Source organism: Neopelma chrysocephalum, unplaced genomic scaffold (genome assembly GCF_003984885.1).
Source record: "Neopelma chrysocephalum unplaced genomic scaffold, ASM398488v2 Primary Assembly neopelma1_75, whole genome shotgun sequence".
NCBI lineage: Eukaryota > Metazoa > Chordata > Aves > Passeriformes > Pipridae > Neopelma > Neopelma chrysocephalum.
In genome coordinates, this window is record NW_020897736.1 from 14,984,511 (window position 1) to 15,004,761 (window position 20,251).

General features: G+C 64.5%; 4 protein-coding genes across 5 annotated transcripts; 2 read left to right on the top strand and 2 right to left on the bottom strand.

The window, feature by feature from the left end:
- The first annotated feature begins 6,058 nt into the window (after positions 1–6,058).
- ANKRD34C (ankyrin repeat domain 34C) lies at positions 6,059–9,645 on the top strand. Of its 2 annotated transcripts, XM_027688585.1 has the most exons (3): positions 6,059–6,080; positions 6,644–6,815; positions 6,930–9,645. In XM_027688585.1, the coding sequence occupies exon 3, from the start codon at positions 6,978–6,980 to the stop codon at positions 8,502–8,504; it is 1,527 nt and encodes a 508-aa protein (XP_027544386.1). In that variant the 5' UTR covers positions 6,059–6,080; positions 6,644–6,815; positions 6,930–6,977; the 3' UTR covers positions 8,505–9,645. The 2 variants fall into 2 exon arrangements, with proteins under 2 accessions (XP_027544386.1, XP_027544387.1); XM_027688586.1 differs by having other exon boundaries at positions 6,644–9,645.
- On the bottom strand, positions 8,968–15,554 carry LOC113970046 (gonadotropin-releasing hormone II receptor-like). Its single transcript, XM_027688531.1, has 6 exons — positions 15,485–15,554; positions 14,556–15,106; positions 13,945–14,149; positions 13,409–13,803; positions 9,444–9,507; positions 8,968–9,044 (listed from the first exon to the last, which is right to left on the bottom strand). The coding sequence occupies exons 1-6, from the start codon at positions 15,543–15,545 to the stop codon at positions 8,968–8,970; spliced, it is 1,353 nt and encodes a 450-aa protein (XP_027544332.1). The 5' UTR covers positions 15,546–15,554.
- TMED3 (transmembrane p24 trafficking protein 3) lies at positions 9,673–12,350 on the top strand. Its single transcript, XM_027688593.1, has 3 exons — positions 9,673–9,905; positions 10,496–10,744; positions 11,183–12,350. Exons 1-3 carry the CDS (start codon positions 9,729–9,731, stop codon positions 11,417–11,419), a joined length of 663 nt encoding a protein of 220 aa, XP_027544394.1. The 5' UTR covers positions 9,673–9,728; the 3' UTR covers positions 11,420–12,350.
- Positions 15,555–16,903: 1,349 nt separating the features above from the next.
- Positions 16,904–18,369, bottom strand: LOC113970047 (mesoderm posterior protein 1-like). The gene is made up of 3 exons (XM_027688532.1): positions 17,689–18,369; positions 17,356–17,532; positions 16,904–16,966 (listed from the first exon to the last, which is right to left on the bottom strand). The coding sequence occupies exons 1-3, from the start codon at positions 18,367–18,369 to the stop codon at positions 16,904–16,906; spliced, it is 921 nt and encodes a 306-aa protein (XP_027544333.1).
- Between the last annotated feature and the right edge of the window lie 1,882 nt (positions 18,370–20,251).

The following is a 20,251-nucleotide window of genomic DNA, read 5'->3' on the forward strand; positions in this document are numbered from 1 at the left end:
CATTCCCTGTGTCTTGTCACTCCAGGTGCTGTCCCAAGCCCCTCTCCAGCTCTCCTGGATCCCCTTTAGGGACTGGAAGGGGCTCTAAGGTCTGTCTCCCCAAAGCCTTCTCTTCTCCAGGCTGAAGACATTTCATCCCTCAGCTTTGACAAAGTCAGAATCCAGCTACCCGGATCCTGGGCTTTCAATTCAATTCAGAGCCCTGAGGCTCTGCCAGTCCTGGGGCCCAGGCTCTGATGTTTCCCTGTCACTGTTCCCTGTGGGGATCCATCAGGGTTAGAAGTGAAACACAACCCAAAGAGCATCATAACAGCTTCTTGAGAGAAAACAAGTTTCTAAAATTAAATAAGCAAAATGAGAGAATGGAATATTTTTACATTGATTTCCTTGTCATGAATATTTATAAAACTTAGTTTAATAACATTAAGCGAAATACAGAAAAGCACTGGATGGGCACTGTGGCCTGCAACCCCTTCCCATGGCAAGGCACACGTCAGACCTCAGTGACTGTGGTCTGCCAGGATCCGAGCTGCAGCATTGCTTCCAGGAGCTCAGAGCAGGGAATCACCCACCCAGAAACCAGAAAATCCCCAGAAAGACTCACAAAACCCCAAGGAGTTTATTGTCCATTGCCACAAGCAATAAACACAGCACCCAGGGAGGCCAAGCATCTTTTTTATCTGCCCCAGACCACTTGCTTTCGTCTTAATTGGCAATTAATGACACGAATTGTATTGTCACTCCACTCCCCCTATACCTGCCCAGGAACGTGGCTGGTCCTTCCCTGGAAGTGTTCAAGGCCAAGTTGGACAGAGTTTGGAGCAACATGGTCTAGTGGAAGGTGTCCCTGCCCCAGGCAGGGGGATGGAACAAGATGAGCTTTAACCCAAACCATTTTGAGATTCAATGATTCACCCACTGTAGCACAACCAGCCTCATCTTCCAGTGCGACCCGCAGACATTCTGCAGATATTCCCTCCTGCCAGGATCTGGTGATTTCCAGCCTGGCATCAAGGCTGTTTCCTGTCTTTCGATCCAAGGGGTTACCCACTTCCCCTCTGGAGCACATCCAGGTGAAAAACCCACCTTGAAGGTGCAAGAATGTTCAGATTACCAAGGGAAAAGCATGGAGAAGTGCAAGGAGAGAGAGGCCTTGTCAAGACAACAGTGTCTGCAGGACTGGGAGAGGGAAGGAGAGAGGAGTGGGGTACCCAGGGCTCTGGTGATGGACACAGTGGTATGGGAAGCTGAGAGCGAGAGCAGGAGGAGGTGAGATACCCCCCACTCCTCAGTACACCAGGACAGCTCCCAACCCTGCTCCTAGTGAAAGAGGATGATTTTGGGCCCCACACCATCCCCAGAGCCCATCACCTGCATCCTGCCCAGTCCCACAGTCCAGCTCCCTGGAGACCGGTGCTCAGGGTCCAAGGGATGGAAGCTGCCATTCTCCAAGGCCCAGCACACTGCACTAATTGTGGAAATGCTGCTGGTGTCTCAAAGGGGAGCAGCTCTGGCTCACAGAGCAGTACATTCCTGTTTTCAGACCTTTCCACAACTTATTAGAGTCCAAGTCAAACTGACACCTCACACTGTGGAGCAAAGGCTGGAGAGACCCCAATCCCACCCAGCTCCAAACCCTCCTACCTAGAGAAAAGGTTGAAACTTTGTTCACGCCTCAGACGTGGATCAGAAGGAGACAGGCACTGAATTCCTCAGCTCAGGGAAGGGACAGCAGGCACAGCCACCTGCGAGGTCTATCGTAGCCACTGCAGAGCTGCCAATCTGACACGGATCCAGCCTTGGATCCAAGTTCACCACCACGGCAGTGAGGATGCAGGCGTAATCAGGGCACAGGGCACCTACAAACCCTGGTGTGCAAATGCCCATCACCATCCCCTCAGCCCAGAGCCAGGACAGAGAGAGAGGACAGGCAGAGGGGAGGTTCAGAAGCAGATGGAGGCTCTGCACTGCTGTGCTCACCTCCTGAACCCCACGTTCTGAGCCCCACACCCTGAGCCTCATGCCCCATTCCCTCCTCCCCTCAGCTGCCGGAGGCCCTGGAGCATCGCTGGCAGAGCAGCAGCTCCTGGCAGCACAGCCAGCCCTGCTCCCCTCTGAGCCCCTGCTCCCCTCTGAGCCCCTGCTCCCCACGCACCCATCCCAGCAGCAATCCCTGCCGGGCCCTGATGGCTCCCTAAAGCTGCTGCACTATTTTTACCCCATGGTTGCTATAGAGACATCAGAGCCACTCGCTGTGATGATGCAGCTGCTTTGGGTGATGCAGCTGCTTTCGGGCGATGCAGCCTCTTCCGGAAGCACTGCATCACCCGCTGCATCATCTGCTGCCTCATCACCCACTGCATCACCCACTGCATCACTCACTGCATCATCACCACCACCCACTGCACCACCTGCTGCATCACCCATTGTATTACCCACTGCATCATCTGCTGCATCACCCACTCCATCATCACCCCCTGCATCATCCACTTCAGGTCCCTCTGGACATCCCCTTCAGTCCCGGAGAGCTGTGCCAGCTCCCCGTGCCCATGGCGATGCCACGGGACGTAGGGTCACACAGCCACCTGTTCATCCCTCGCTCCCGGTGCGCCAGGTTGGGATGAGCTGCTGCTCCACCAGCCTGGCCAAGGTGCTGCTGTGTTGGGCCATGTCCCACCATGACCAGCTCAAACCTCTGGCCAAAGCCAGGGACCAGAGGGGACAAAAACAACAGCACTGTATGGCCACAGGAGGTGACAGTGGCAGGGATGTCACTAACATCACAGATTTTAGCTGATTAACCTCCAGCACACTGTGGGAAGCTGGTACTCCAGCAGGAGAAATCAGGGTCCCAATCAAAGCAGGGGCAAACTTGCCCCAGGCTCCAGCCCTACTCGGGTCTGAGGGGAAAGTGAGGTGCTGTGGGCACGGTTGGACACTTTTGTCCATGAAACCACATGGAGGGGCATGGCCTGGGTTGGGACCCCCCATGCCCAGGGCAGCCCCACTGTGCCCCACAGGTCAGGGAACCTGGGCTGTGCCCCAGGCAGCAGGGGCGTTGGCAGCAGAGCCGGTGGTCCCCCTCGGGATGCTGAGCTCCCCTACCCCTGTTCTCTGCTCAGGGAGCACGGCTATAAACGGCGAAGCGGCCGTGTGGGGATGAGCTGGCAGGAATAGCTCACACAGCCCTCGGCAAAGAGCCCAAAATAGAACTCGCCAGCGCTGGGTGTCCCTGGGGAGACGGTGCCTGCTCAGCCCTTGCCGAGGCTGCGCTGGCATCCCACCTGTGCCTGAGCTGGGGGTCCAAAGGTGCCCGGACACAGCGCTTTGGGACAAACCCCTTCCCTGAGAGACAGATCCGGCTCTGCCCAGCTGGGGGCTGCAGCTCCTCTGGGGCTGTAGAGCACGGAGAGCCAACAGCCCCTTGCCATCCTGTCCCTGCTCCCACGGCCTCAGCCCCCCGAGGCATCACTGCAGCCCCCTTGAATGCCCTGGGGGCATTCACCCCACAGACCAGAGAGCCCCGTTATAGTCCCAGAAAGCAGCTCCCCCTCCTCTGGGCTGGGCCAGACTCTAATCATAACCTCAGCAGGCTGATGAAGGGATGGGAACTGCCTGGCTTATCCAGGTGGGATAGTGCTGAGGTGGCCCCACAAAGCACTTGGCATCTCTGATCAGTGTCACAGTTGTGTCCCCTCTGCCTCTCTCTGCCCTGACAGGGGGAAGGAGCCCCCTACCCAGGTGAGGATTCTGGGTACCAGTACCACCCATGCCACAGGATACTGGTATCACCAGCAGCACCTCCAGTCACTGCCCAGCCCTCCACATCCTGACAGGGCTGTTCTGTGCGGGCAGAGCACCCCGGGGTGACACTCGGGGATCTCAGAGCCACCTCATCCCAGTCTTGTCCCAAACTGACCATGTGCAGATCCCATCTCACTGCCCCTGAGGCTGTGCAGGCACTGCTGAGATCAAACCCCGGGCTCAGAGCCCTGCATGGAGCTGCAGCTTCTCCAGCAGCCATCCCTGCGGCCCCGTTGCCATGGCATCCTCGGGGATGGCAGGGATACTGGCAAGGAGGACAAGGAGGATGAAGATAGGTGGACACATTGGCTCTGCAAAGCCAGGACAGGGCAGGGGCAGATCTGAGGCCCCCTGGCAGCAGACAGGGGCTGTTCCTGCTCCCCTCCATGGAGGTCCCAGGTGCCCGGGATGACTGGCATAATGGAGCTGGTATCACCATGCTCGGCCCTCCCTGCCGGGGCATCTCCCTCCCCACAGACACCTTAAAGCTGGTGACTCTAGGCTGGTGGAGCAGGAAAAGGAATTCTCATATTTGAACATCTGCAAGAACAGGTCATTCCTGCTCTCCAGCCAGGACAGCCAGCCTGGCACGGGGTGACAACTCACGGGAGCAGCGAGGGGGGCAGAGGAGGAGGAGTGTTTGTGGAGGGGTGTCAGCTCCCCAACACTTCCTTCCAACAATCTCCTACTTGCAATTGCTGAGGCCCCAGAACTTTCCATCTTCCACCACCACCCCCTCCCTCCTACTGGTCCTCCTGGGCCACCCCTGACCCACCCTGAGGTGCCTTGGGAGTGGGGCAGACCCTCCTCGACTCAGGGGCTGCAGTGGCTTCCTCTGGTGCTGGAGTAGCAACCCCAATCCCGGGCAGCCTGTGCTCTCCCTGCCACCACAGCTTGTCTTCTAAATGTGTGGGTTTCAGGAGGTTTTTTTAAGGTGTTTGTTTTATTAAGGCCTTTATATTATTGTGTTTTAAGAAGTTAAGGTGTTTATTTTCTACAAGTAACTTGGTGTGCTCATGCACAGAAAATGGACAGATAGACACATTTTTGGGGCTTTTATGGCCAGTTTAGGCAGGTACTGCATTAACTCTGCATTAACAGAGTCAGGACAAAGCTGCCATAAGGTTTTCCAAATGCTCCCTAATGTGATAAGAGTGACTTAATATCTCTGCTGGCTCTGATTCTCATTGTCATCCTCATCTCTGACTGAAGAACACTGAAATACTAGATCATATTTTATTAATCACAAGAGAATTTCCCCCTAATGTTAACATGACCCAGAGGGTGCAATGACAAACACCCTCACAGCTGCAATGGCCTGTGGAAGTACAGAGCCATGGGGGCTATGGTAGTGGGTCGGGGCATCTGTGACCATTTCCCCCTTCCTCCCAGTTCCCTCTTCCTGCTGGGACTGCTCCAAAAGAGCCACCGAGGAAAGCGGAGGAGGCTGCTGGGAAGCAGGTTCCTGCACGGATGAGAGATCTGGGGACAAAGGAGATCTGGAGACAAAGGAGGTCCGGAGGGACAGGAGACTGGTGCTAGTCCTGGTACATCGCACTGGCACTCAGGGAGCTCTGCCCGGGGAGCAGATGCAGGCACCCCGGCTTCCCCTGCACGGCACAGAGCACTCCAGTGCCCCAGGCGTGCTCTCAGGTGCCCCAGATGTGTGCTCGGGGTTCCCCAGATGTGCGCTCAGACCACAGGGTTACTAATGCCAGAGGGGGCTCCGGGCGCTCCTAATCTCCCCCGGCTCCAAGCGGGGCCGGCTGCGGGCTCAGACCAGTTTGCCCGCGGCAGGGTCCCACTATCTCCATCTGGAGACCCCCGAGGGCAGGTACACTCACATCCCACCCCGGCACACAGACACCCCCGCACGGGTGGGTGCGGACACCCCCCCCTCACGCTCCCGCACACGGACACCCACGCACCCCCGCGCTCACGGCCCCCCGCACGCGAACACGCTCCCCCGCACCCGGGGGCAGGGACACAGACCCCTCCAGCCCCCCGCAACGCGGACACCCCCGCCCCGACGCTTCTCGCACCCACCCCCGGGCGGACGCGCCGCCCCCCCCGCGCCCTCCTCCTCCTCGCGCAGCGCCGGGCAGCGGCACCGGGCACCGGCATCCGGACACCGGCACCGACAGCCGGGCACCGGCACCGAGCACCGACACCAGCCCCGGCACGGGGCACAGGGCAGCCACACCGACACCGGGCGTCGACACCGGCAGCAGCCCCGGCACAGGGCACAGGGCAGCGGCACCGGCACCGGGCAGCAGGTAGCGGGCCGGGGGCGGGGGGCGCTCCCACCATCACCACCGCAGCCGGGGCGGTGGCGGGAGCGGGACCGGGATGGCCCCGGGGCGGAGGGGCGCCGGGAGGCACCGGCCTGGCGGGGGTGGGGAAGAACCGACGCCCGGGTCTCCCCGGGTCGAGGGGTCTCCATGAGAAGGGGCCGTGGGGAGCTCTCGGACAGGGAGCTGCACCGCTGGCGCTGCCCCGGTGCGAGCACTGACCGCAGGTCCAGGGGCTGCAGGACACCCACAGAGGGCACGAGGGCGTGGGGAAGGGCTGGGCGGCTTGTGCCCACCCCGGGGGGATTCTGGGGGCATCGGCTGCCCAGGGCTCCAGGAACGGCCTGAGGACTGGGACAGGGAGCAGAGGGAAGAAGGAGCAGGGAATGGGGAGCAGCAGGAGCGAGGAGTCGGGGGCGGCAGGTGTGGGGGCCATTGAGAGCAGGGGGCGGGGGCAGCAGGAGCAGGGGGCAGTGGGGGCAGTAGAAGCAGGGTGCAGTACAAACACAGCAGAAAGCATGACTGTGGCTGCTTCTCCTTCCCTCCAGCGGAGGGGAAGCAGAGACCCCAGTTCCAGCCCGAGAAGCCATGTGGGATGCTCACGCTGTCTCCAGTGGGCTTCATGCTGTGGCCCCCCAGACCTAGCAGGCCAGTGGAGACCATCAAGAACTCCCTGATCACTTCGGGAAACCAGTGCATCTGGGCAGCTGTCTGCAGGAGGTGGGTGGATGTGGCTAGCGGGGCGGTGGGGTGCAGAGCATTGCCCGGAGCATGGCATCCCGGGAAGGCGGGGATGGAGGAGCAGGGCTCACCTCTCCACGGTTCCTCCTGCAGCCACCAGGCACTGCTGCCATCAGCCAGCACTGAGCAGCAGCCAGTGCCATGGATGAGGTGACGCAGCTAGAGCTGGGGAGCAACTCCCTCCTGAAGGCTGTGTGGCTCGGCCGGCTCCGGCTGACCCGGCTGCTGCTGGAAGGGGGGGCTTACATCAACGAGAGCAACGAGAAGGGGGAGACCGCCCTGATGGTGGCCTGCATCACCACACACGTCGACCAGCAGAGCATCCACAAGGCCAAGATGGTGAAGTACTTGCTGGACAACAGAGCTGACCCCAACATCCAGGACAAGTCTGGGAAAACCGCCCTCATGCACGCCTGCATCCGTGGGGCTGGGGGGGAGGTGGTGTCCCTGCTGCTGGAGAGCGGGGCAGACCCCAGCCTGGAGGACCACTCAGGAGCCTCGGCGCTGGTCCACGCCATCAATGCCGATGACAAGGCCGTGCTGCAGCACCTCCTGAATGCCTGCAGAGCCAAGGGGAAGGAAGTGATCATCATCACCATGGACATATCAGCCTCTGGCACTAAGACTACCAAGCAGTACCTGAATGTTCCCCCTGCGCTGGAGTTCAAAGAGAGAGCCCCCCCCGAGGTGGGCGCAGCACCCGCCCATGCCCATCTGAAAACTTCCATCTCAGCACCTTCCCCTGAAGAGAAGGAGAGCAGCATTCTCACCCCACACGCTTCACACCCTGGAGATACTGGGGGCACTGAGCCACCCTCCCCAGGCCAGAGAGCTGGTACTGCCCGGAAAGCCCATCTGCCACGGCTGAAGCGGCTGCGGTCGGAGCCGTGGGGTCTGGTGGCACCCTCAGTGCTGGCAGCCTCGGCACACTGTGATGACACACACATCTGTGCTGACAGTGAGGTCATCACGGGCATTGGAGACCTCTCGCTCTCCAAAAAGACCCCCCTCATTCGGAGCAGCAGCAGCAAGGGCAGGGACCCCGCTCTCTTTCCTACGGTGGACGAGCAGGCTCTGGGGCCGCTGGCATGGAAAGCCACCCACGAGAAGAACCCGGCTGCCCACCCGCGCCTGCACCACAGCAGCACAGTGCAGGAGGAGCCGGAGAGCACCAGCTCAGCCGCGGGGATGGACACTCTGCACTGGAGGAGGCCGGGCGCCGAGCACAACGGAGACCCCCTCCTCACCGAGATGGGGAAGGGGCCATCGGAGAGGAGGAAGCTGAGTGGGTCCCACCTGGCCTTGCTGGATGGCTCACGAGAGTCTCCCTCTGGCAGTGCGAGCACATCACCCAGCACTGCCCGGCGCCGACCGCCTGGCTTGCTGGAGAGGCGAGGATCCGGGACCCTGCTGCTCGACCACATCTCCCACACGAGGCCGGGATATCTGCCCCCGCTGAACGTGAACCCCAACCCCCCGATCCCTGACATCGGCTCCAGCAAATCTCCGTCCTCGCTGGCTGCTGGGCTGAAGCCCCTGGTGCCCCTCGCACCCTGCTCGCCCAGGCGGGGCGACCTGAGAGCCCACAGGAAGCTCCTCCGCAGACACTCCATGCAGGCGGAGCAGATGCGGCACCTCTCCGATTTTGAGGAGGTCGTGGCCCAGTAGCTGTGTCACCGTTTTCTTCCCAAAGCCGTGCTGTCCCTGCAGAAACGGGACAGTCCCAGATGGAGTGGTCACTGGCTCCAGGGACACACTGGTGGCCGCGGGGGTCAGACCTGAGCTCAGGGGCTGAATCAGGAACGACCACCTGGGAGGCCAATCCCAGACCGTCCGAGATCGCCAGGCTCCGTGCTAAGGATCCTGCCTGCAGTTCCCTTATTCCTCACGAGCCACAATCCACTTTTCGTCCTGACACCGAATTCCCCCCGGAGCCCCCAGCAGTGATCCGTGGGGCCGAGCGTTCATGAAGTGCCTTCCAGGAGGGGAAGGGGCTCAGTGCTGCGGGGGCTGGAGAAACGGGAACACTCCCCCCAGCAACGGACCGTGTCGGTGCCCTGTCGGAGCGGGAGAGGGAGACAATCCTCCACCTCCGAGATTCCCGAGAGCTTCGGAGCTCCGGCAGCTGAGCTCACCCGGCACCGCGGTTCTGGACCAGGATGTCTCTGAAGCGCCTGAGGTTCAGGGCGTTCATTCGCCACCACTCCGCTGAATCCCCGGGCAGGATTCAGGTCCCAGCCTGGCTGTATGGGAAGCCTCTGCCGGCGGCGTGGGAGCCGGGATGCCAAGTAACCGAGGATGGCACGGGCCGACCCAAGGGGTTCATCCGCCGGGAAAGTCGCAGGCACCGCGACACAGGCAGGACTCCGCTCTGCTGCCCGCCCTGCGCAGGGAGCGCTCCTCACCCCACGCCTCATCCCACGCTCCGTGCGCCGTGGGCCGGCCATGGGCCGTGGCTGCCGACAGATTCCATGATTCCATTAATGCATTTATTTACACGAGTCCGTGTGTGTAGTGGTGCAGGGGCAGGTGCCGGGGTGACGCCGTGTCCCTGTGGGGACTTTTTCACGATCGCTGCATTAATAAAGCGCTCGCCGTCGGACGGACAGACTCGTGGTGCGGGGATCCGGCACCGGCCGGATCCCCGCGGAATTCCCGGAGTGCCCGGCACGGAGACGCCGGGTGGTTCCCAGGGTGCCGGGGGTGCCTGGGGGGTTCCCGGCGTACCGGTGGGTGCCCGCCCCAGTGCCGGAGGTGCCGCCCCCGCCCCGCCCCGCCCGCAGCGGAAGCGCCACGTCAGGGGGGCGGGTCCCGGTGGCGGTGGCTGGGCCGGTGCCGGTGCGTGTCGCGGGGCCGGTGGCGGTGGCGGGGCCGGTGGCGGTGCGTGTCGCGATGCCGGGCGCGGTGCGTGTGGCGGTGCGTGTGGCGGTGCGGGCTCTGTGCCTGGCCGCGCTCCTGGGCGCTCTGGGGGCCGGCGGGACGGAACTGACGCTGGAGCTGCCCGACAGCGACCGGCGCTGCTTCCACCAGGAGCTGGAGAGCGGCATCAAGTTCACCCTCGACTACCAGGTACTGCCCTGACCGTGCCCTGCCTGCAGCCCCTGCCCGTGCCCCTGCCAGCACCTTTGTGCACATCCCTACCTGCACCCCCCTTGTGCCCCATGCCAATGCCCCTGCCTTTGTCTTGTCGATGCCAATGCCTGTGCCTCCTTGCCCGTGCCCTCCTGCCCACACCCCTGCCCATGTGTGTGCCTATTGCCCCTGCCTATGCCCCTGCCCATACCCCTGCCCCGAGCCCTGCAAAGCCTCATGCAGGGCTGCAGTTCCCCCCTCCCATGCGTACCCCAGTTCCCCTCGTGCTGCACCAGGAGCTGTTCCCAGCCCCAGCCCTGTGACCAGCAGTGTCCACCTGGGAGCCAGGGCTGGGGTGTGCCCTCAGCAGCCATGGGAGCCCCTGACCTTGGCCCTGGGGGCTGTCCCTGTATTCAGCCACCCTACCTGAGCTGCTGGCACTGTGGGACACAGCTTCCCCAGGGCTCCCCTGGCCTGGGCCCCATCCCATGGGCATGGTGCCCGCTGGCCTCTCAAACAGCTGTGGGGCCGGGCAGGGGGCCCTCGCCACGTCACTGCGCAGGTGCCACCTGTGTCTCCCCACGCAGGTGATCAGTGGGGGACACTATGACGTAGACTGCTACGTGGAGGACCCCAACGGCAAGACCATCTACCAGGAGACCAAGAAGCAGTACGACAGCTTCCCACACCGCACCGAGGTCAAGGGTGTCTACACCTTCTGCTTCAGCAATGAGTTTTCCACCTTCTCCCACAAAATCGTCTACTTCGACTTCCAGGTGGGCGACGAGCCGCCCATCCTGCCCGACATGAACAACCGCGTCACTGCCCTGACACAGGTAGGTCCCAGGAGGGAGGGACAGAGGGAGGTCCTGCCGCAGCCCTCAAACGGCCTCACAGAACGGCGGTTGGAGGCTCATCCCCCTTCCCCTCCACCAGATGCAGAAGTGCCAACTGCCAGCCAACAGCCCCACCACATCCTCTGCCCGGGACAGGGGTGCTCTGGTGGCTCTGGGCTCCCCCAGCTGCAACACCCGGTGTCCATCCTGCAAGAGGGAATTGCATCAGCCATTCCATCCCTGGGTGTGAGCCCCTGGGCTGGGCACCCTGGTGCCCCGGGGGGGATCTTGGCTCTGCCCCAGTGCAGAACCACTCTGAGTGGGGCCCAGCGGGGAACTGATGCCACAGGCACTGCTGTCCTACTCTTGGGACTGTGTCCTGCTCCCTCAGTCGTGCTGTGTCAGGAGCAACGGGGCACCTTTGTCCTTGTCCCCCAGATGGAATCCGCCTGCGTCACCATCCATGAGATGCTGAACTCGGTGATCGACTCCCAGACCCATTACCGGCTGCGGGAGGCACAGGACCGGAGCAGAGCCGAGGAGCTCAATGGCCGTGTCTCATACTGGTCGGTGGGGGAAACCTTCATCCTCTTCGTGGTCAGCATCGGACAGGTGATGCTGCTCAAGAGCTTCTTCACCGAGAAGAGACCCGGCAGCAGTGGGACCAGCACCTAGAGCCGATGTGCCTGTGCCCGAGCAGAGCGGGGAGCAGGACAGCAGCGGCCCTGGGGTCGTGCTTTCCCTCTGATCTGTGCTGGAGGCAGGAGCAGGGGGTGAGGCGATGCTGCTGAGCGGGGTGGACAGCGTGGACGTGGACACCCAAGTACGAGCATCCCCCCGCATCGCCTCCCACTCGCCATCGCCCACCTCGCTGCCCTGTCCCCTCGCCTGGCCACCCTGTCCACACTCTCTGGCTCCGCTGAGAAGCAGGTGGGTGCCCTGGACCAGTATCAGCACCGACACTGGGGGACCCTCAGAGCCCGACATGACTGCAATGGCCACGAGCTGCCCCTCGGAGCCCTGCATGGCCAGCGAGGGGATGGGGCAGCTCTGGCCCACCCGGTCCCCACCCAGTGCCATCAGCCCAAGGAGAGCTGCCCATGGGCTGGGGGTCTCTGTCTGCACCCCGATTGTCCCAGGGCACTCCCAGCAGCGGAGCCACAGCAGCAGCAGCAGCAGCATCCCATGAGGGCAGGTTTTTTGCTGGGTGGTCCTGTGGCTCTACTAGCCCCTCTCCCTGAAGCATTTCTCAGGCCAGCAGTGTTTGATTTGCCCCTACCAGGTGGTATTTTCATACTCACACGAGTCCACGCCTGAGACTCAGCCCACCACGCACCCCCCCCGCAGATATGTGCCAGGGAAGCCCCATCCCTGCCCCAGCAGCATTGAGAACCCCCACACGCTTGGGACTGCAGCCCCCCATTCCCTGGAGCCCCACAAAATGGACACCCCCAGGAGAGCCCTGGGGTGAGCCCCCTGTGCAAGACCCCCGGTCTGTGCAAGACCCCCGGTGGCCTCCAGCCCTCAAGCAGGCGTGGGATCCCTCCCCAGAGCTGGAGCAACTCCATTGGCCTTTACCACTTCCAAATAAATCCCTGCAAGCATGGCTGGCACCTTTGTTATTGGGCACCACTCCTGCCTGCCCTCCTGCCTGCCCCCTGTCTGCACCAGCCAAACTTGCTCCTGGCACAGGAGCAGGAGCTAGAGAGATCCCTTGGCAGGAGCAGCCCCCCAAGCGCTATCCCAGCATGAGGCCACCCTGTCAGTGGTTTGGAATCAGCATCCCCCTGGGCAGTGGGGACCGAGGGGCTGAGGGAGCCCAGTGACCCACTGCAACAGAGTGGGGACCCCCAGGCAGAGCCCAGCTCTGTGGTCCCTTCCTCAAGGCCGGGAGGATGCCAGGGCAGTTTTCATGGTCTGTCCCTCACCCGGGGATCGCTCCTGGCGCTGTGGGAAGGGCTCAGCTCAGGATGCGGGAAGGAGTAAGGGGCCCAGGCACCCACAGCCCCCTCCCACCCCTGCGGGCCCCAGGAGCTGTGCCACCTCCACCGTCAGCGCTGGCCTTGGGGCAGCTGCCACAGGCAGGAGCACCAGCCCTGTGTGCCTCCCAGCGGCCTTGGGCAGGAGCCAGGAGCTCCTGTTTGGAGCAGAGCCAATGGCAGCAGCACTCTGAGACTACCACCAGCTCCGTGTCACTCACAAGGACCAGGCCCCCCACCCACGGGGACCGAGAGCCCTGCAGGGGTGAACAGGGAGGGGCAGTCCCCAGGCCAGCCTGCGGGTGCCCTTGGATCTGCCCCTTCCTGGGGACCCTTGAGCCCCCCGTGGTGGGTTCAGGGGCACCTGTGACCCCAGTGGGACAAGGCTTTGGGGACCTCAGCTCAGCTCCTGGACAAGGAACACAGGAAGGGCAAGAGGTGGCCATGGGACACTTTATTGCTGTGCAGGGCACAGAGAGGGGAGAGGGGATGAGGGGCACCCCTGCCAGCCTTGAGCCCGCAGAGATGCTTTGGGATGCAGGAAGAGAGTGGCAGCGACCCCGTCCCTGCTGGACCCGAGCTGGCCTGGCTGTCCTGCTGCTGGACCCCCCCTGCCCTGAGCACCCCAGGGGTTGTGTCGGTCTCACAGGGAGCTGCTGTGGCAGGTGGCATCCCCGGCAGCCCCCTGGGACCCCCGCGCCCCCAGGACCCCCCGCTTGGGTGGCAAGGAGGAGGCTGAGCAGCGGAAGGAGCCGGTGGCTGGAGAGGGGGGCTGGGTCGGGGGGCTGTGCCCACAGGGGCAGCCCCAGCCTCCCCGGAGGGGGATGGTGAAGAGCCCGTAGGTGATGGGGTCCAGGCACGCGTTGAAGAGGCCAAAGATGAAGAGGATGTGTGTGAGGGCAGACGAGACCCTTTTCTCCACAGCGTGGGGACAGAACCAGTGCCAGAGCCCCAGCAGGTAGTAGGGTGTCCAGCAGAGGATGAAGGAGGAGACGATGACCAGGCTCATCCGCAGCATCCGCAGCCGGGCCCGTGGGATGTTGTTCCTGGAGCACCGCAGGGACGCGTCCCGTGAGGAGACTGGGGGGGCACAGCCTGTGAGGGGGAAATGTGGCTGGGACAGGGACCCCATGCCCTGGGAGAGGGTGGGGGTATCCCTACAGAGCCCCAACCAGTGCTTCCCCGGGCATGGGTCCGCATCCTGTGGTGCCCAGAACTCACAAAGGCCGGAGCCCATCCGGCGGGAGATCTCCAGCAAGATGCGGATGTAGCAGCAGACCATGATGAGCAGCGGCAGCAGGAAGAGGCAGGCGAAGCCCACCATGTTGTAGAGGGTCTCATGCCAGGGCTGGGGGAAGCTGCCACGTGTGGTGCACTGGGTGAAGTTGTGTGGGGGGTGCAGGGTGACTGTGCGGAACAGGAACAGCTGGAGACGAGAGAGGTGGGACGGGGATGATGGGGGTCTGCACCTCCCCAAGGAAGGGCATCAGAGGCCAAAGCTGGGACCCCAGAACCTGAGGGACAGACTCAGCCCGTGGGGTGGGACCCACCATCACCCTTGCACTGGCTCTGCTCCCCACTGCTGGTGGTCCAGAGGGCACCCCAGGGAGTGGGCAGACTTGGGGAGTCACTGCCACAGCCCCTCTATCGACACCCCTACATCCCCATTGCAGAGAGCTCTCCAACCCCTCTCCATTCCCCTCCCACAGGCTCTCCAGCCCCTCTCTATCCCCACCCAGCAGGTCACGCAGTGGCACCGAGGCGCTGACCTTGGCTGGTGTCGCCAGACCCCCGGGAGGCAGCACAGGGGCTGGGAACCCCGGGGTGGGTACCTGCGGCACTGCCAGCCCCGCGCTGAGGACCCAGGCGACGTGCAGCATGGCGCGGTTGCGGGCGCGGGCGCGGGCGATGGCCAGCGGGCGCAGGATGGCAGCCTGCCGGTCCAGGCTGATGACCACGGTGACGAAGGCGGAGGCGTACATGGCCAGCAGCCGCAGGTACATGAGCAGGCGGCAGGCCAGGTCGCCTGCCCGCCACTGCAGCGTGATGTTCCAGATGGCGTCCAGCGGCATCACCGCCACCGTCACCAGCAGGTCGGCGGCAGCCAGGTGCCGCAGCAGCAGGCGGATATGGGGCCGCCGGCTGCCCCCCCGGCCCCCCGCCGCCCGCAGCACGGCCAGGTTGCAGCCGGCAGAGAGGGCAAAGAGGGCGAAGGTGACGGCCACGCGCACCTGGGCGGCGGGGGAGAAGGTGGGCAGGCGCAGGGGCTCCTCGCTGCTCTCGTCAGGGGGGCTCCAGGCACAGCCCCGCTCGGAGGGCGCGATGCCAGGGGGCTCTGCGCTGGCATTTCCCACTGTGGCGTCTGGGTCTGCGTGGCCCCTTCCTGCCACAACAGCAAAGGGGCGGCGGCAGCCCTGAGGTGGGAGCTCCAAGGGGACAGGTCCTGTCCCCCAAAGCCCCTGACAAAGGGCCACAGTGCCAGCACCACATTTCTGAGCCCAGCTCCATGTGCGCAATCCGTAGCTGCTCACTGCATCCTGCTGCTCTTCCAGAGGCCCCCCACATGTCCAGAGTACAGGGGTCCCTGGCACCAAGCAGTGCAGAATGAGACAGCCGCAGCTGAACCCAACACACCACCCACCCTGGGCCATTCCTGCTGTCCCCCCATCCCCTGCCCAGAGTACAGTCTTGCCTAGGATGAAGACCCCTGGGCCCCATGCTGACCCCTGGGGGACCAGACATGCCATTCCCCCCACCTCACCTCCATCTGGGGTGTCCCGTCCGGCATCCCCCAGCCAGGCCATGGCAGGACCAGTGCTCATGCACTGTTGGGGCTCTGCACCAAAGGCTCCCACATCTGCCCTGGGGCCCGAGGGGGAGCAGGGTGGGCACCAGAGCAGGTACTGGGGCAGGTACTGCCGAGCGCTGGCGCCTGCAGCTTCTGCCACAGGTGCCGTGGGGTGGGTGCCCTTGGCAGCTCGAAATGGTCCTTGACGAAGCCGGCAGCCTGGAACAGCACGGTCCTTCCCCTGCCGCCCACGGTACACGGACGTGTAAGTGTGCACGGTGCTCACACACAGGGACAGACAGCAGGACCTGCCCCACATCTGTGGGAGGGAGACCCCCAGCCCAGGGGGGAACCTGCTCCAGACCCCAGTCTGAGGGGTGCTGCTGGTGCCCCCCAGGTCTGGCACTGCTGCTGCCAGGGCCGGGCATCAGGGTGCACAAGGGTTCCTCGTGTTGAGGTGCAGCATTTGGGGATGGCCCAGGGGCCCAGACACCCACAGGTCCCTCCTCCCAGCCCTGCCACTGCCAGCTGCTCCCCCCTGCTGTGGCCATCCCCATGGCTGGAGCATGTCCCAAAGTCCCTTCAGCCCTGGCTGGAGCATGGTGGGGGGGGATATGCAGCCTGGGAGAGGGTGGCAGGCCTGCTTTGCACCTCAAAGGCTTGCCCCTGCACCCCCCTCCCCTTGGCAGAGGTATTTAACTTCATTATCAAGTCCTTTCACACTCCATGGGGCTCGTTAATACTCTGTCCCCCACCCCAGACCTCGGCGTGGGGGGAGAGACCCCCCCTGACACATTAGCACCCAGCTGCCAGGTCCCACCACCCTCCTGCTAATGGGGACCCCAGACCTCGGGTAGCCATCGAGGGGCTGGGGACAGAGGGGCCCTGTTGCAGCCCCCCACATTCCCCCACACCAAGCTGGACCCCAAATCCCCCCATTTTACTCTGTGATGGAGGGCTCCCACAGGCCAAGAACCACCAGCTGGGAGGGCTGGATCTAGAGGGTGTCGGGGACCCTCACCCCTCCCTGGCCAGGGGTCAGACCCCAGGGCAGGGTGGGTCTGTCTTGATACTCCCCCCCGATTGCTCTCCCAGATGGTGCCTGGCTGCCCCACCGCCACCAGCCCTGCAGCCCAGCGAGGGCACCCTGGGCACACCAAACCCCATCCCATGCCCAGCTCCAGGGAACATCCACACAGACACACACGGGTAGGGCACAAAGATTTATTCACATCCAGCCGTGGCTGCCCGGCGTGTCCAGTACAGCTCCGGCTCCAGCGTGGGCAGCTTGTCCCCGCGGCTGTCCGAGGGGTCACACGTGTCCTCCAAGCTGCCGGTGTCCGGACGGGCGTTGTGGGGCAGCGGGTGCTCCATCCTCAAGGTGTGTCCAGGTCAGTGTCGGGGCTGTGGCGGGAGCAGAGCCTCCAGCAGCGAGAGCAGGTCTGCAGAGAGGTCCTGGGGAGCAGATGGGGAGAGGGTGAATGGCCAGGCAGGGGGCCAGGCAGGGCTAGAGGTGTAGGGGTGACAGCCCACCCCCTGGAAGGCCTCCCTGCCAGGGACAAGTAGGACCACAACCTCCGGTCTGTCTCGACCGATGGGACCCCACAAACGTAAGGGAGGGAAGCACAAGGAAGGATGGGGCAGGCTGGGGGACCCACTTAACCTGCCGCAGGGAGCAGGAGTCACCTCTCTGTTCCCTACCCCAGGCAAGGCTGTTGTTACCCCAAAACCAACTCCTGCACTGCCTCACACCAAGAGGAATCTAAGGCCACCCCAAGGGGTGTCCATCTCTGCCACGTACCAGCCCCATTCCCAGAGTCACCCCAGCCCCCACCAGCACATACCTGGGTGACTGTCCCTGCGCCCACGAACTCCGGCAGCACCAGCCCTGAGTCCAGGAGTGGATCACCAGGTAGATCCGGGGGGGCTCCAGCCCCTGCGCGGTGGGGAGGGGTCAGCCAGGGGGACTCGATGGAGGCAACAGCCCCGTGCAACTCCGGGGAGGTCCCCACTGCAGGGATGTAGGGGGGCGACCCCCAGGTATCCATCGCGATGTAAGACACCCCGAGCACCTCTGGGGGAGTCCCTGTTGCTGGGGTGTAGGGAGGCGACCCCCAGGTCTCCGTCCCTATGCTGGGACCCTCAAATATCTCTGGGAGGGTCCCTGTCACAGGGATATAGGGGGGTGACCCCCAGGTCTCTAATCCTGTATCCGGACCCCCAAACACCCCTGGGGGAGTCCCCGCAGCAGAGCCAAGAGGGGGCGACCCCCAGGGCTCCGTCCCCGTGCCGGGAGCCCCGTGCAGCTCCGGCGGGGGGCCCGCCATGGGAGGTGACCCCCAGCCCACAGTGCTGGGGGATGAAGCATCGCGGGGGTCCGTGTCCTGGCAGCACCCCAGGCCCCGGGGGCAGAGGGGGCAATGTCGGGGGGCCGGCGCCCCCCGCCCGAGTCCCAGCAGGGTGGAGAGGTGGGCGATGTAGCGGGTGGCGAGGCGCAGGGTCTCGATCTTGGTGAGGGTCTGCCCGGCGGGCGCCAGCGCGGGCGGCAGGTAGTGCCGCAGCCGCAGCAGGGCCTGCGCCAGCCGCCGCATCCGCAGCTTCTCCCGCTCGCTGGCGCTCTGCCGCGGGGCCCCCGGCCCCCCGCCGCCCCGAGCCCCCTTCCTGCCCCGCGGGCGGGGGGCGGCGTGCCCACGGCAGGGTCCCCGGGCGGCGGCGGGGGACGCGAGGCCGCAGGAGTCGGGCGATGCTGCGGGCGAGCTGCTGCTGTAGCCCAGGGTGTCCGGGGGTCCGCGGCAGCCCCAGTCCTGCAGCGGGGCCGTAGCGGGCAGCGTGTGGCCGGGCGCTGCGGAGTGGGCCATGGCGGGGCCGGGAGCTGTGTGCCGGTGGCTCCCGGCCGCCCCGGCTTTATGCCGGGCCAGAGGTGTGAAGTGGCACCTTCGTGGCTGCAGCACTTCAAAGGCCGGGGGACTGGGGGAGCCGGGGGGCCGAGGGACGCGGCTGTGAACGCGGGGTGACAAATTTCACCCCGGAGGTGTGAGGCCGCTCGGTGCTGCCCACCCTTGGCACCCTGCACCCCTGGCGCTGGGCTGGGGATGGGGCTGGGACCCACGCGGGTCCTGCAGTGTGGTTCTGCACGAGGGCCACAGTGGGGCTGCAGCAGGGTGTCAGTGGGTCTGCTGGGAGCAGCTGCAGTGGGGCGGCAGCAGGACCTGCAGTGGGGGTGCAGTGGGGTATTCTGGGGCTCTGCTGTGGGGCTCTGCTGGGACTGCGATGGGGTTTGCAGTGGCTCTGCAGTGGGGTGTCCCTGTGTCCCCCCACAGCATGACCCCAGCCGAGCATCCCTGCTGTCCCCGTGGCTTTGTGGGACTCCCCTGCACTTGCGTTGGGGGTCCTGGTCCACCACGGCCCCCACGAGCCAGGACCCCGCGGGGCTGCCCGGTGCTGGCAGTGGCAGGGGAACCCCCACGGGCGGCGAGGGCCGAGGGCCGGGGTCGGGGCTGGGAGGGGCCCCCCCGCCGCGTTCCCAGGCCCCACAGGTGTCGCGGCCGGCGGGTGCGAATGTTTCCCGGGAAACGGCCCCATCGAGGGACGGAAAATCCATCAGGGGGCGAGGGAACACCGGCACGGCACGGGACCCCAGAGCGGGTGTGCACTGCCTGGCGGTACAGATGGGGACACAGGACCCCCAGACCCGGTGTGGGTTCAGTCGGGGGTTCGGCGGGGGCAGGAGACACCCACCCCCCAAACCGGGGGGACACAGCTGAGGAGTGCCCAGCGCTGCCCCAGTGCGGTGTGAGACAGCCCGTGCCGACCCCATCCGACCCCCGTCCCGGGGGTCCGGAGCAGCCTGACCCTGGAGCGTGGAAGGGGCTCTGGAGGAGCTCCGCACCCCACGGCGCAGCCTTGGCACGGCCCCTTCCCGCTACCCGGCCTCGCTTTCCCCCGCGCCCCCCCCGGCCCCCTCCTGGGTCTCATTAGCTGATGAGCTCCCAGATAATGAGTTCTGCACCCGCCGCAGCCGCTTCCCACCTCCTTGTTTGGACAAGTGCTGCAGCGCGGCTGGGCGGGGGCAGCGTCGGCCGTGGGGTCAGAGCCCCCGAGGGACACTCCGCAGCCCCTTGCCCTGTGGGGCAGGCGGGTTCTCCACGTCCCTCCAGTCCGTATCAATGGAGCGGCGCGCAGGGCTATTGGGGCAACGTGGCGAGGGCACCGGGACTGAGCTCGGTCAGCGCCCAGCTTGGACTGCACCCTCAGGGGCCCCCAGCCACCCTGCTGAGGGATACCCAGCCCTTCTGGGACCCTCCCAGGACATGTCACTGCCCTCCTGGGACCCGCCATCCCGGCTCCAACACCTCCCGGGTCAGGCACTTGTGTGGCTCCCGGTGGCCACGCTTGTCCCTCCACCTGGGATGGAAACACCTGGCACTGACAGTGCCCAGGGCCGTGCCCGGCACGGGGGTCAGTGCTGCACAGCACCCAGCAAATAGTCCCCTCCACCCCGCTGCGCCCCCCAGCCCACCTGCACGGGGGGAAGGGGGGCACTGCTTCCAGCACCCTCAAGAGCTTGGCACCCCCCGCGGTGCCCCCGCTGCTTCAGGGACCCCGACCCGGAGCAGCACAAGGACCCCCAGCTCCAAGCAGGGGGCACAGCCCTGTGGGTCCCTGGGTGCCTCAGCTTCTCTGGAGACGTCTGGGGCTGCATCCCATGGGACTGGGGAGACAGAAGCAGAATGGCAGAGC

What these genes read in the sequence shown, in the direction of transcription:
- LOC113970047 (XM_027688532.1), bottom strand. Translation starts at nt 18,369, where the DNA reads ATGGCCCACTCCGCAGCGCCCGGCCACACGCTGCCCGCTACGGCCCCG. An exon ending in CCTGGGGGTCACCCCCCTAT is followed by an intron (nt 17,533 to 17,688) that starts ATCCCTGTGACA and finishes TCGCCCCCCTAC; the next exon opens with ATCCCTGCAGTGGGGACCTC. An exon ending in GCGCAGGGACAGTCACCCAG is followed by an intron (nt 16,967 to 17,355) that starts GTATGTGCTGGT and finishes TCTGCTCCCCAG; the next exon opens with GACCTCTCTGCAGACCTGCT.
- ANKRD34C (XM_027688586.1), top strand. Translation starts at nt 6,978, where the DNA reads ATGGATGAGGTGACGCAGCTAGAGCTGGGGAGCAACTCCCTCCTGAAG.
- LOC113970046 (XM_027688531.1), bottom strand. Translation starts at nt 15,545, where the DNA reads ATGAGCACTGGTCCTGCCATGGCCTGGCTGGGGGATGCCGGACGGGAC. An exon ending in CGGGGCTGGCAGTGCCGCAG is followed by an intron (nt 14,150 to 14,555) that starts GTACCCACCCCG and finishes TCTCGTCTCCAG; the next exon opens with CTGTTCCTGTTCCGCACAGT. An exon ending in TGGGGGCGCGGGGGTCCCAG is followed by an intron (nt 9,508 to 13,408) that starts GGGGCTGCCGGG and finishes CCCGGCGTCTCC; the next exon opens with GTGCCGGGCACTCCGGGAAT.
- TMED3 (XM_027688593.1), top strand. Translation starts at nt 9,729, where the DNA reads ATGCCGGGCGCGGTGCGTGTGGCGGTGCGTGTGGCGGTGCGGGCTCTG. An exon ending in AGTTCACCCTCGACTACCAG is followed by an intron (nt 9,906 to 10,495) that starts GTACTGCCCTGA and finishes CTCCCCACGCAG; the next exon opens with GTGATCAGTGGGGGACACTA. An exon ending in GCGTCACTGCCCTGACACAG is followed by an intron (nt 10,745 to 11,182) that starts GTAGGTCCCAGG and finishes CTTGTCCCCCAG; the next exon opens with ATGGAATCCGCCTGCGTCAC.